The 13,859-nt window shown below is 42.0% G+C and overlaps 1 protein-coding gene across 5 annotated transcripts in view; it reads left to right on the top strand.

Moving 5' to 3' along the window:
• Positions 1–13,859, top strand: part of STAT1 (signal transducer and activator of transcription 1) — a 46,445-nt gene that overhangs the window by 26,886 nt on the left and 5,700 nt on the right. For all 5 annotated transcript variants that reach the window (XM_075934197.1, XM_075934195.1, XM_075934198.1 and 2 more), the window contains 6 exons: positions 1,086–1,184; positions 2,923–3,058; positions 6,195–6,250; positions 7,183–7,277; positions 11,600–11,739; positions 13,431–13,616. In XM_075934197.1, coding sequence (XP_075790312.1) covers positions 1,086–1,184; positions 2,923–3,058; positions 6,195–6,250; positions 7,183–7,277; positions 11,600–11,739; positions 13,431–13,616 — 712 coding nt within the window. The remainder of the gene's footprint in view (positions 1–1,085; positions 1,185–2,922; positions 3,059–6,194; positions 6,251–7,182; positions 7,278–11,599; positions 11,740–13,430; positions 13,617–13,859) is intronic.

The following is a 13,859-nucleotide window of genomic DNA, read 5'->3' as shown; positions in this document are numbered from 1 at the left end:
TGCTATTACATTCCTTCACTAGTGAATCTTTGACATGTTTTCTGTGTTTCCCATATATATGTATAATAAGATTTCTAAAAAGGCAGCTGTTTTTTCAGTATGAGCTTGATGAGGTTTACATACCACTGTTAACCTTAAGTATGTCACATTGTGCCTGTCTGGCATGTACCTACTCCAGGCCCTGTCAGCAATTATGGATCCACATGTATATAGATCAGGGGTGGGCAAGAGGCAGCTAGTGGGCTGGATCCAGCCTGCCAAGCCACTAGATCCAGCCCACAGCTGCCTCCCTGGAACTCTTCAACACAGTGCAGCTGCAGCCGCCTTAAATGTATCTGCTCTATGCTTTGGATGATGGAGAGCAAGGAGGGAGGCTTTGTGCTCTGTTCCGCTCCGCGCCCCCCCCCACAAAATTTCAGCTCCCATTGGCCAGTTTCCAATAACGCTCCCCCAGGCCAGAATCTTCTCCAGCACCCAAATCCCCTCCCTGACCCTGCACCCCATTCCCCTGCCCCAGGTAATCACCCAAACCTGCTGCCAGCCCTTCTCCCAGGTCACAATTCCCTCCCAGACCTTGCAGTCTCTTGTAAAGCCCCTGCCCAAGGCCAGAATCCTCTCCTACACCCATGCCTCCACCTGGACCCTGCATTCCATGTCTCTGCCCTAGATCACAACCCCCTCCTTCATCCAAACTCCCTCTCTGACTCCACACCCCCTCCTGCACCCCAGTTCAATACCCGAGGCTCCCTTCTGCACCCAACCTCTGACCCAGATCCTGCACTCTCTTGACAGAAATGCAGTCCTTGACCGCTTCCCAAAATCTTAGAGTGGCTCCCCATTAAAAATGATTGCCCACCCTTAATATAGATATTGGTAATGCAGCAGTTTTTCATTACAACACTTCACATATTGGTCAGAATTAATTAGTTGTACAAACATAGCCCCAGTTCATTACAAACTGATAATATATTTATTGTATATGAAAGATAATTACATAGTAACTGATTTAAGTATATATACTCTGAAGTATATTCAGTAGTATAAGTGGTATCCCTGATAATTCCAAAAATCTCTTTCCTTTATAGACCACGTCCCTTCCCATTGTTGTGATTTCAAATGTGAGCCAACTTCCAAGTGGATGGGCTTCTATTTTGTGGTACAATATGCTGACTTCTGAACCCAAGGTATTTACAGAAGACTTACTTCTAAGTATTGTTGGTGTGAAAGATAGATAGAGCATTAAAAGTACCCTGAAAACTATGTACAACTTACAAGGGAGATGTGAGTTGTCTTTCCATGTTAATTCATAATATTTGACATTCATTCTTTTGTTTTTATTCTGAAGTTCATTTCTTATTGGATATAAGGGTTTTTTTGTTTTTGTTTGGTTGGGGTTTGTGTTTTTATGTGCGTAGATTGGGGTATTGTTTGTAGTATCCTTTATTATAGTTTATACACCTGTTGATTTGGCTTCTCCTGGAATACTGCATATATTCAGTAATTAATTCCTCTTCAGTAACATGCATGGGTTTAATCTTACCCAGCAAACCAAAGGGTATGTACACTGCATTCCTCTTTCGAGAGAGGAATGCAAATGCAACTGAGCGAAATTTACAAATCTCATACTTCATTTGATAATGGCGTCCCGGCACTTTTTCGAAATACCCTATTTCGGAAAAAAAACTCACCGTTTAGATGGGGTTATTTTAAAAAAAAACCTTCTTTTGAAATAACCCTTAAACTTCATTTTTTTAAGGTGTAAGGGTTATTTCAAAAGAAGGGTTTTTTTCTTCTGCAGTAACCCCATCTAGATGGCGGGGTTTTTTCGAAATAGGGTATTTCGAAAAAGCGCCCAGACACCATTATGCAAATGAAGCGCGAGATTTGTAAATCTGCGCTTCATTTGCAATTTTGCTCGGTTGCATTTGCATTCCTTTCTCGAAAGAGGAATGCAGTGTAGACATACCCAAAGAGAAGTGCTGTAGTTTTGTTTTTTCTCAGAGAAGATTCCATCAATATTGTTAATTGTTTCCCCAGGTTAGCTAGGCATTCCATCTATGTCAGTGTTTCTCAAAGTGGGTCATGGACCCACTCTGAGACCTGCTACCAGACTGCTCAGGTTTGTTTATTTACCAGCTCCACAGTCACGGAGGGCTCCCGTTGCCTGCAGTTCACTGTTTGCAGCCAAGGTGAGCTGTGGGAAGCAGCTAGGGATATAAGTGACTAGTTGACTACCCGATAAGCATAAGCTTATTGGATAGTCAAGTAGTCATTCAACTAGTTGCTCTCCCCTTCCCCTCTCCCCCGCTGAGTCTATCAAAGCAACTGGTAGTAGGGAGAGCCGGCTTAAAAGCCGGTTCCCCATACCACCATCTCCGTGGGGCTCAGGGAATGCAGAGGTGTCCTTACTGCTGCATTTCTCTTTTTTGAAATGTATAAGAGCTGTCCGCAGCTTTTGTTCATTTCGAAGTAAGAAGCTCACCGGGGTCCAACTACCCACGACTCTTGTATGTTTCAAAGAAAGAGGTGCAGCGGATAGTGAGCGTACTCCTTATCACCTAGTTAATGGACATTCCATAGAATACTCTGTTAGTTGATTAATCAAAATTGAACAACCCTAGAAGCAGCATGACCCAGGCTGCGGCTTCTGGCGGCTTCTCTTGGATGCAAACGGTGAACCGCAGCCAATGGGTGCCATTAGGCTCCGTGGCTGTGGAGCTGGTAAGTAAACCAGAGCGGCGGGGTAACAGCTTTCTCAGAGTGGGTCCGCAGACCACTTTGAGAAACACTGATCTTTGTAGATGTCCTCGTTTATCATCAAACTTCATCACATCTTGTGTAAACTTACTTTTTTTAACCATACCCCTTTGCTCCTAAGTTTCATGTGTGTTTAAAATTGTGGACATGGTGTTTTCTCTCTAGAACTTGTCCTTCTTTCTGAACCCGCCTTGTGCAAGATGGTCTCAACTTTCTGACGTACTGAGTTGGCAGTTCTCTTCTGTAACTAAAAGGGGACTTCATGCAGATCAGTTGAGCATGCTGGGGGAGAAACTTCTTGGTAGGAGCCTGTCAAGCTTTTTTACATCTATAAGCTCTTTTATGTTCCTTTCTCTTGGTTATATTAAGTAGATGACCTTTTTGATGACTAGGGAAAATGATTTATTGCCTAACAAAAATGAAATGAACTTTTCCATAGAAAACATGAGAAGCTTGATTCTCCCCTGCCTTTTTTTAAGTCAGATTTTTAAATCTGAACATTTTGACCAGCTGTACTTACTACCATATTGGACTTTCATGTTTTTTATTCCAATTGTCTACCATTGTTACATTATCTACCATTGTTACATTCTTACTGTTGTACCATTGTTACATTATCTACCATTGCCCAAAACTGCTTCTGCGAGGGCACTGCAATATTTCTTCAAGAAATGGGTTATTTTCCCCAGTAACTGTAATTTTTGTCTTGGGTTTTCATGTTACGCTTGCCCGTTAACCAAAACCTGCTATATATAGCCTTGACTGCATAAAAGACAGGGCTAGATGAAGAGATCTGTGATAGTTTTAAAGGTACGTGTTAAGATAAAAACCTCCTTTCCTTCCTCTCCCACCATGTCCTTAGCTAAACCCCAATTCACTGTTCAAGGGAGATGTACACAACAAAAGTGAACAATGAAAAAGTGCCAGTTTCCTGTCTGGTTCTCAGAGACCCTGACTAATTCCATTCTGAAGCATTTGGATAAGAGTTCGGAAGGAAATATTTAATTTAAAAACAAACCAAAACAAAAACCTTTGTTGTTAATTCCCAGGAAGCATTTCCGTTAGCCTTCAATTTTATTAAAAGTGATATTTAAAAAAAATTAAATTGGAAATCCGGCTGGCCAATGTTTTTAAAGCATTTTTTCTAGCCCTGGTATGTTCTCAAGATATCAAATCTTTAAAAGTTTTGGCATTCTTTGTTAAATAATTTACCATTGTTAGTTTAATCACTTGTTTTTTCTAAAATTCTCTAATAAAAAAGGCAAATACATTCACTTCCTGCTGTTAGATAGAGGAAGATTGAACATTGACACATCTCAGTTTGGTATTTCACAACTTGGGAAATTTGTAAATAGGTACCTTCGATCTTATCATTGCATTACATTTTAAATATAAAACTTCATCTCAATTCTTGAAAAATTGATGGGAGAATCTTCATTAGCGGCAATAAATTTGAGACTTTCTTCTGTGTTATGATACTGTGGATGATTTTGAGAACTGATACTTGTTCTAGATGGATATAGGGAAAAAAAGATATCTCCCTTATACCTGGAGATTGTAGTTTGATTGATTACAAATCAGGAGGAGGAGGATACTGGATAGGATTAGAGAAGCAAAGACTTGCAGTTGACAGGACAGGGGTGGCCAATAATTTTAGATGTGAGCCACTTCACTAATTTTTGAAGTGGTCCCAGACCACCCTGGAAGGGGTGGGGCCTCTGACGAAAGGCTGGCCTGGGACACTTCCATGCTTCCCCTCTCACAGACCCTGATTGTCCTGCGGGTGGGGGAGCACAGTGAAGTCTTTGCCCACACCCTCCTCCCTTCTAGAGAGAACTACCAGCTGTTCTGAACAGCTGATAGTTCTCTCTAGGCACCCGCCTCCTTGCATGGCAGGAGGAGACTTCATGCACTTCCTGTTCCCACGCTGCAAGGAGCATGCGGCGCTTTCCAGGACAAGAGGAGACTTCACGTGCTTCCCTTCCCCCAGGCCACAAAGGCCATGAATAGGGAGGTCGGACCATGAAGGAGGAGGAGCAGCAGGCAGGAGGAAAAAGGGGAAGGGAGGCAGCAACTCAGCTGGGAGCCCAACGTTGGGGGGCGGGCAGAGGGGTGAACGGTGCAACAGGGAGTTCTGACCCTGCAGCCAGGTGGTAGCGGGGGGCCTGCAGCAGCAGCCACAGAGCTCCAGCCCCAGACATGGAGCTCTGGCCAGCAGCAGCAACTGCAGAGCTCCAACCCCAGCAGCAATCATGGAGCACCAGTCTGGGCAACCACATCTGAGCAGGCAGCAGCAGGGCAGGGCTGGAGTTCTAGCCGAGGGCAGCAAGCCAGCATGGGCCATGATGGGAGGGACCTCCCATGGTCCAGCAAATCCCCTCATTTGGGACTGGTCAGGTCCCGACGGTGCGGGATAAGGGAGGTCCAACCTGTACTTTCCTTGTGATGTTGCATGCTCAGAGGGATTTTGACCATGTTACTATTGACACAGCTGAGGCAACTGGGCTACAGTTTTCTTAAAGGGAAAAACCATAGATACTCCTTTAAAACAAAACATGCACACGCTACTGGATTCTAGGGATTTAAAAAACTGGTTAATATTGTAACTCTTTAACCATTAAAAAAAATCTTAGCAGTTACACACTGCAGACTTTGTGGTATAAAGCTTATGCCACAGAGCCTGCAATGCAGGAGTGAGACCGGCAGTCGGCTTATGCAGGCTCTGATACAGAGCCATGTTTATTAGTTAACCATTTCAACAGTTACACTCTTACATCCCTACTGGATTCTAACAGGAAAGAGAATGATTTTGTGGTTAAGGATAGGCTTGAGAGTCAGAGGATATGAGGTTTATTACTGGCTATGATAAAAACTTCCTGCATGCCCTTTGGCAAATCACTAAAGCTGAAATGGGAATAAAACTTGATCTCACAGGATATTGCAATAATTGATGAGTTAATGGGCCAAATCTCTCTCAGCTTACATGGCTAGTACTCCTAATTTCAGTATGATGACATCTGCCAATAAATAAGTAAGAAGGGACAAAATTTCTAGAATTATTTTGAAGATGAAAATGTCATATATAACAACAGTTTTAGGGTTAGTTCTGATCCTAATTATTAATATAAAATCTGTAGCAGAGCTCTCAGTTGCTCTTACCTGGTGTCTGTCAGAACGAACTTTTGAAATTTGCATACATTCTGCTTCTTCAGTACACTTTCTAGAGGGATGACAATGCAAAAGTGCATTGCTATCTCTACACCAGCTATTCAAACAGTTAAATCAGTAGCATCTTTTTTTACACCCCTAACTGAAACAAAACAAATGCTCAGAATTTAATATGCAAATATATATTGGTTTCACCTTCATTAAGTTTTGAGTCTAATTGATATTTCAAATAAGCACATCTGAAACCCATCTATTGATTTGTTGTTTAGGTCCAACAGGTGGATGCTCTCTTGATGGCCTTATTCCTTGGACAAGATTCTGCAAGGTAGGAACTGTCTATTTAACAAGTTAGATAATGAGAACAAAGTGTTGACTTCCCTTGTTTGAGGATTCTTTTGCATAGAGTTTTTCTACTGGAGTGTTATACAAATATTTTTCTTTATACTTTTTCACTTTTCAGGAGGCTAGGGGGAATGGATAGTTGGATTCAGTCATGATTAGTTCATGTAAATTATATGGGACTAGGTTAGATTGCTGAGGTGTGTGCATCTTTTCAGGGACTGAATCTTCATTTCTGTAAAAGTCATCCAGAGCTCTTTGTATGTATAGATTTAAGTATTTCAATATAATAAAATAATCTACTGCTCCTGGCTTCTATTCCAGCACTTTAATTTTATCTGTGGGTCATCAAGTGAAAGACCTTCATTGGTCTTAAATAAAGAGAGTAGTTAACTAGTGAATAGGAGCTGATTAGGGGCAACACCCAAGGAAAAGCACAAGTTTACTGCAACGAAGACATGTCCCAGGATACATGCCTGTAGTGGTAGCAGATCAAATGTAAGTTGGTGCAGGAGCTGACATGTAACCATTTGGGTAACCCATGAGCTTATTGATTACCCATTTAAACATTCAGTCCTTTGGGTACGATGTCCATCATTCTCACATCCCTAACACAGACCAGTGTGAGATGGTGTCAATGGATACACCTCATCCCAAGGCAGCACTTTTCCTCAAAGCTCCGGTTCTTCCGCTCCTTGCTAGAAAGAAGAGAAGAGAGGAGACTGTAAAAAGAAATAAAAATAGCAGCAAAAAAGAACAAAGAAAGAGGAAAAGTGTTAAGAAAAACAGGGGAGAAGAAGAGAGGAAGGAGAGACAATGCAGTTGTTTCACTATATTATTATAAGTTAAGTCCATTATACTCAAATTTCATTTTGTAACAGTTATTTGTGTCTTTCTCCCCATGTACTGTAATTTTAGGAAAATATAAATGAGAAAAATTTTCCTTTCTGGCTGTGGATTGAGGGCATACTGGAACTCATTAAAAAACACCTCTTATGCCTCTGGAATGACGGGTAAGAATCTTGTGTGTTGCTCATGAAGATGAGTGGCTGATGGTGCAAGCAATTAGTTCTATTAATAATGACAGTTATAAAATAAAATGTGAGTGCTAAATAGGGCAAGTGAGGTTTGTTCTGAGTCTTCACTGGAAGGAGCAAGACAGATCCTCTGCATCTTAGCTGAAGCAGTGGGGAAAACGCCATCAGTTTAGTGCAGAAACCCCATTGCACTGCCTTTTAATGCCAAAGATCAAAATTCAAATCATTGTCAAGTTAAGTGAAATTAGCCATCAGCCCCAACCTACAACGTAGTGAGCATTTGCCACATCCTAAGGGAGAACTGAATTTGTTCACAAGAACAGGAGTTTAGAGGGGAAGACTAAACTGCTGCAGGGGAACCTTCTACAATGTTCAACCTTGTTTTAAAAAGTGCATTTGTGAGCTAACAGGTGGATTGACTGAATCCCTTGATACAGTGATGGAGTCCTGCTATAGCAACTAATTTTTATTGATCAAATATTGAAGGATTAAATGTTAATAGTAAAGCTCTTTTTCAGATTTGAAAAATTAGCTCCATTCTCCTTTAATAATGTTTAAAAACCTTGACCTTCAGTTTGCTGATCTCAAAAACATAGTCCCTTTAATAATGAGCTATGGCTGCTGCCAGAAATAAGCTCAAAATGAGGTTCTAACTAGGGATGTAAAATCCTATTTAATTGCTTAACTGGTTAAACGTATTGTTGGAGCCCAGTTGGAACAGCCCCTGTACGCCACGGGCATCCCATGGGGCTCCTGCAACAGGCAAGGAGCTGTTCCAGCTCTTACTGGTTAACTGTTCGCATCCCTAATTCTAATCCTGCTTTTTAATTGTCAGTTCAGATTTAACCTCATTTTACAACACTTGACATGGGATGTTAAATATCGGTTAAATGAATAATCGATTAATCTCATGAATTCTTATCAGTTACTAAACTATTCTATATTTCCCCAGAGATGTGGCCGGCAGCCAGTCTCTGTTACTCTGCACTGCTGCCTCTGATACAGAGGCAGTAGCATGGGCTGCTAGGTGGGAGCTGGTCTGTGAGGGGAGCCAGTTTAAAAAACAGCTCCCCTCGCGGATCGGCTGCCTGTTGCCCAGCGCTGCTGCCTCTGGGTGGCAGTAGCCCCTGTCCGGTGGAGTTTCTGAGCTCCTGGACCCAGTTCAAGCTGGAACTGAGCCAGGATGCCTGCCCTTCTGGCTCCTAATTCGTTTTAAGGGTATGTCTACACTTGCTCCCTAGTTCAAGCTAGGGATGAAATTTAGCCGACCAAAATTGCTAATGAAGCGGGGATTTAAATATCCCGTGCTTCATTAGCATAATCTCGCCCGCGCGTTATTCCACTCAACAGCGGGTTCAAACTAGGAAGTGTGCTCCAGGGCACGTTCGTTCGAATCAAACCCCTTGGTTCAAACTAATGTTACTCCTAATCTTTTTCGGAGTAATGTTCACTCGAACCAAGGGTTTTGATTCGAACGAATGCTTCCCGGAGCGCACTTCTGCTCAACAGCTGATTTGAACCAGGAATAACGCGCGGGTGAGAATATGCTAATGAAGCACGGGATATTTAAATCCCCACTTCATTAGCAATTTTGGTCAGCTACATTTGCATCTCTAGCTCAAACTAGGGAGCAAGTGTAGACGTACCCTAAATGCAGAGGCACAGCAGGGGTAGGTCCTGGACCTTGCACAAGCTGGAACTGATCCGGGCTGCTAGCCAGCCTCTAAAAATTTACTGGCAAATGGGGGGGAGGGGAAATGCATGTAGCCTATAGCATTAACCAATAAGCTTTTGCTTATTGGTTAATAGGCTACTCTATTACATCCCTACTGTTGACATCCCTACTGTTTACAGAAAAATTCTGTAAAAATGGCTATCTATTAATATTGACAATCAGTAATTAATGAAAACAGTGACAAACTCTTACTATTTTAACGACAGTTTTAGAGTATTTGTGCTGGCAAAATAACATTCATATCCAGGACTAAAACTTAAACCAGGAAAATTATGGATATTAGGTTTGAATGAACAAGGTGTTTTTGCATGTGACTAACAAAATGTCATATGTGCTTGAGGTAAGGCAAATACTAAAAGTGTCTTACTGAATAGGGCCCACCTACACGACTAAGTTAATAGGGAAGTGACTATACTAACGTGTGCCGTGTTCTCACCGTGAGTTTTTGTTTAGCTATTACAGATCTCTGTGCTGACTTCTCCCCTTAAAGCTTCCCATTAAAACCCCCAACAAACTTCACCCTTCATAAATCTCCTCTTTTTCTGTATTATAATCTCTGCTCCTCTTCGAAAATCTTTGTCCTACTCTTTGGAAACTGATCAGCGCCCATTGTTGAGTCCGGATTTTCCAGGCACCCTTGTCAGCCCCATTAGGCTTAACAATGGGAGCTACTCTCTCACACCCACACCCATAAAGAAGTTTTTGTTTGTTTTTAGTTAATAGGGTGAAATCTTGGCCCTATTAAAGTTAATGAGAGTTTTGCAACTAGTATCCAGGGTGCTCTTTCTGTCTCTGTATAATAACGTTAGTACCATCTACAAGAACAACTTACAGATACACAGAGTTATAAACAACAAATTTCATCCTGAACAGTTAAGCCCTCGGTTTATTAGCTGAAGAGCAGAAACAGAAATAAAAAGGTATAATAAGACCTTTATTTTCAATTAAACCTAAAGGATTTGCAGACAAGTAACACAACACAAGGTCTATAGAAACAGAGATGAACACGTTTGTTACATCAGGCGTAAGTTTTAAAATATTTATTAGGTGTTTTTAGGAGAGCCAAATAACAGAAATTTAATTAAGAGGGGCTAATAAACCACTGGAACCACAAGAGGCCCTGAATCAGACTATACAAAAAAAGACTTGTTAGGAGTCAGTATAAACATCTATGGCATATACATGGCATCAGCATTGATCTAATAGGGATCATAATTGTCCTCATAGTGCCTTTTTCATATATCAAGCTGAAGATTGCCAAAGAAAGGATTGGGATATATAGTCCTAAAGAATCCTTTGAGTTCTTTTTAAAAAGCTCTCAATATATAATTTAGCATGTACATTTCATGTTCTCTTTTGAGTAAATGGTGTATTTCCTGATGTACTGGACTGACCCAGAGATATATATACCTAAAGTAATTGTAATTTACTTACTACATAAATGAGGGAAGAGCAATGATTCAAATAACATTTGAACTCATAGGTAAATAAAGCAGGAACATTATTTTAAAGCCAAAAATACCCCTTGTCTCTCTCTCTCAAATTCTGATCTATTGGAGAAAATCTGGACAATATTGCTAGGTGAATGCATCAGGGCTACATCATCTCCAAGCTTGAAAATACAGATATTCCTAATGGATGGAAGTCATTGTACAGGGAGCACTCTCTTCCTTCATGTTCCTATTTGAGAGCCTCTTGTGTCATCTTCATGAGTATTCACTTTCTAAGATCTTCACCATCATATCCATATGTTACTCTGTCATATCACACAGGCCCATCTAGCATGTTCAGGTATATTCAGGCATTGCAAGCAGATTAGACACAGCTTCATCTGCTCTCCTAAGAGCTCCTTTCCATTAAGGCCACAAAAATTATCCCAGCTCACTCTGAAGCATCTGACAAAAAATAAAACTCTCCAAAGGGACAATTCATAGTACCCTGGCATAAAGAGGGAAAGCAAAGTGAGCTACTATTAGAGTGTTTCCAAGTGTAAGAAAACATGGTATAACATACAATGAAATACTGGGATTGAAATAACCTAGACTGTTATTATCTGATCTGGCAGAGATACCCATGCTGTCTGGGAAGCGAGCACAAAATCAAATACTGAGAAACCCAAATAATTGTCTGTGATTCCAACACAGGATGTCAAAAAGAAAAGCAGCAACAATTTTCTTTAATGACAACTTAATGTTCTCATTAAGGTAAAACTACTCTCTAGGCCCAGGTCTTGCAAACACATGTGTAAATTGAATACATTTTGTTTTGGATAACTAACCAATTTCTGATTTTAAAAGGTTTGAGGGAAAAAAAACATGTTATAGTAGGTTACACATAGAATGAAAGGAAAGACTGTACTGTCAGTCTCCAGATAGCTGCTGTTCAAGGACTACTGCACCCAGAAGCAAGAGTGCATTTCAGTTTGTGCATTGATGATGGTGTTACAGTTGCATAGGGCATTATAAACCAATTGGAAAATTCCGCTTTTACTTGCATGTGGTAACTCAGTGTGCTTTGGATGTGCTCAGAAGTAAAATGTACAATTCTCTTTTCAATGTTACAGCTGTATCATGGGCTTTATCAGTAAGGAGAAAGAACGTGCTTTGTTAAAGGTCCAAAGGCCAGGGACATTTTTACTGAGATTTAGTGAAAGTAGCCGAGAAGGAGCCATCACTTTTACCTGGGTAGAGGGATCTCAAAATGGTAAGTAAACACAGAGAATAACTTGGGTTTATATCTGTATTTGAAAACCAAAGTTAAAAATCCTTGGCAACCACTGTCTCCCTTACACAGACTCTGGAAAATAAACAATCCTATCTGGTAAGTGCCATAGTACTACCACTAGTATAATATTCCATAAGCAATCTGGTAGGCCACTTTGATTAATTCAGGTGAGGAAAGAGGCATTTCCTGAGGAGTCAGTTTGGCCTCTCATATTGTGCAGGACAGATTCCCAAACCCTCCCCCCCCCCCCCCCATGATCATTCCCTCACACCAGGTTTCTTCCAGCCCAGGATGACCAAGTACATATCCTTCATGCCTCCCCAAGCAACCTGCTCTCACTTGTACCTCCCAAGCCTCCCCATGCCCAGGGTGGTGGTGCTGCTGCTGCACTGCCCTCCCCCCCAAGACTCTTCCTTTAGCTCTGTAATTCCCTCCCCACCCCCCAACTGCCCTTGGTCCCCCTGCCCTTCCTGCTCCCCACCAGCAATGCCCTTGCACCTGCCTCCAGAGTGGAGAGGGACGACACAGTGGGCAGCTGTGACTCCCCTGCAGGCAGCTCAGCTGCCTCCCTGGTGAGCTTCCTTCCCTGCTAAGCTGGGGAGGCACCTGGGCGGGGCAGAGACTGTGCTGATTGTAGAGGAGAGACATAGCACCCCCTGCTGGCAGGAGGCTGTAGCTGCTGCTCCAGCTAATGGAGTCCCAACTACTAAACTGCCTAGGACAGCGGTTTTCAAACTTTTTTTCTCATGACCCCGTTGAAGAAAATTGTTGATGCCCATGACTCAATATAATTTGACTAGCGTGTGAGCTCTGGGTTGGGGCTGATTATGAGGGCTTTCAGCTGTAAGAGGAGGCTTCAGCTTTTGGGGGGGGTGGGTCTAGGCTAGGGCAAGAGGGGCATACCTTGAGCGGCTCCAGTCAGTGGTGCAGCAGAGCTGCTAAGGCAGCTTCCTGCCTCTCCTGGCACCGCAGACCATGCTGCACCCCAGAAGCAGCCAGCAGCAGGTTCCCAGCCAATGGGAGTGTGGAGATAGTGCTTGGGGCAGGGGCAGTGTGCACAGCCCTCTCCCCTTAGGAACTGATCCTGTTGCTGGCCCCTTCTGTGGCACAGCGCAGTCTACGATGCCAGGACAGGCAGGTAGGCTGTCTTTGCACCCCCATGCAGCAATGAGACCCAGAGCCTGACATTCCACTACCCGGTACTGGGTCATGATCTGTACTTTGAAAACTGCTGGCCTAGGAAAATCCACTGACTGCTGCTGCTGAAAGCAGATGCCTTGCCCATTGTTTCTTCCTTCTTTGTGGCCTTGAATTTTATCAGAAAAGACTGAAAAGGGCCAGTCTTGTAAACTTCAGTGTGGATTAGTTGAACTATATTGTATGATCATAGCCCATTTCCAGGGGTGAACACAAGTCACCTCTGACATTCTGAATAAAACATGTGAAAAGAACTGTTCTTACTGTTAGGTCATACTTTCCTCTGCATGGAGTGGTACTTGCTTGGAAATAACTGAAATTGTAACATAGTACAAATTAGATTTCATTCTATAAGGCCCTTCCTTCACTTGACCCTCTGTGAATACAAACGCTCAGCTGTGTTTTTCTGTATAGTTTTAATACTGTACGCTTAGAGCACCTCTCAAGGATTCACATCCTTCTTTATTCACCAGAACCTCAGTTCCATTCCGTAGAACCTTATACCAAGAAGGAACTCTCAGCTGTTACTTTCCCTGATATCATTCGCAACTACAAAGTGATGGCGGCTGAAAATATTCCTGAAAATCCACTGATCTATCTGTATCCAAATATTCCCAAAGACAATGCCTTTGGGAAATACTACTCCAGGCCCAAGGAGAGTAAGTGATATCAACATTTCATTTGCAGAAGTGTTTTGAGGTACCTGTTTGTCATTGAAGTATTGGAATACCACATTATATCTGTGCTATACAATGAAATGATTGTAGTTGAATCAGAATGGTCAGTGTTTTTAAATCATACCTGAATTCTTCCCATCTAAAATGTATCACGACTGTTCAAAAAGTGGAAAAAAATGTGGCTGTACAAAGATTGTCAGTGGGAAATCTAGTCAGATTGGAAAT

The sequence above is a fragment of the Pelodiscus sinensis genome, chromosome 7 (assembly GCF_049634645.1).
Source record: "Pelodiscus sinensis isolate JC-2024 chromosome 7, ASM4963464v1, whole genome shotgun sequence".
In the NCBI taxonomy this organism is placed as follows: domain Eukaryota; kingdom Metazoa; phylum Chordata; order Testudines; family Trionychidae; genus Pelodiscus; species Pelodiscus sinensis.
This window is presented reverse-complemented; position numbering and strand designations above follow the sequence as displayed.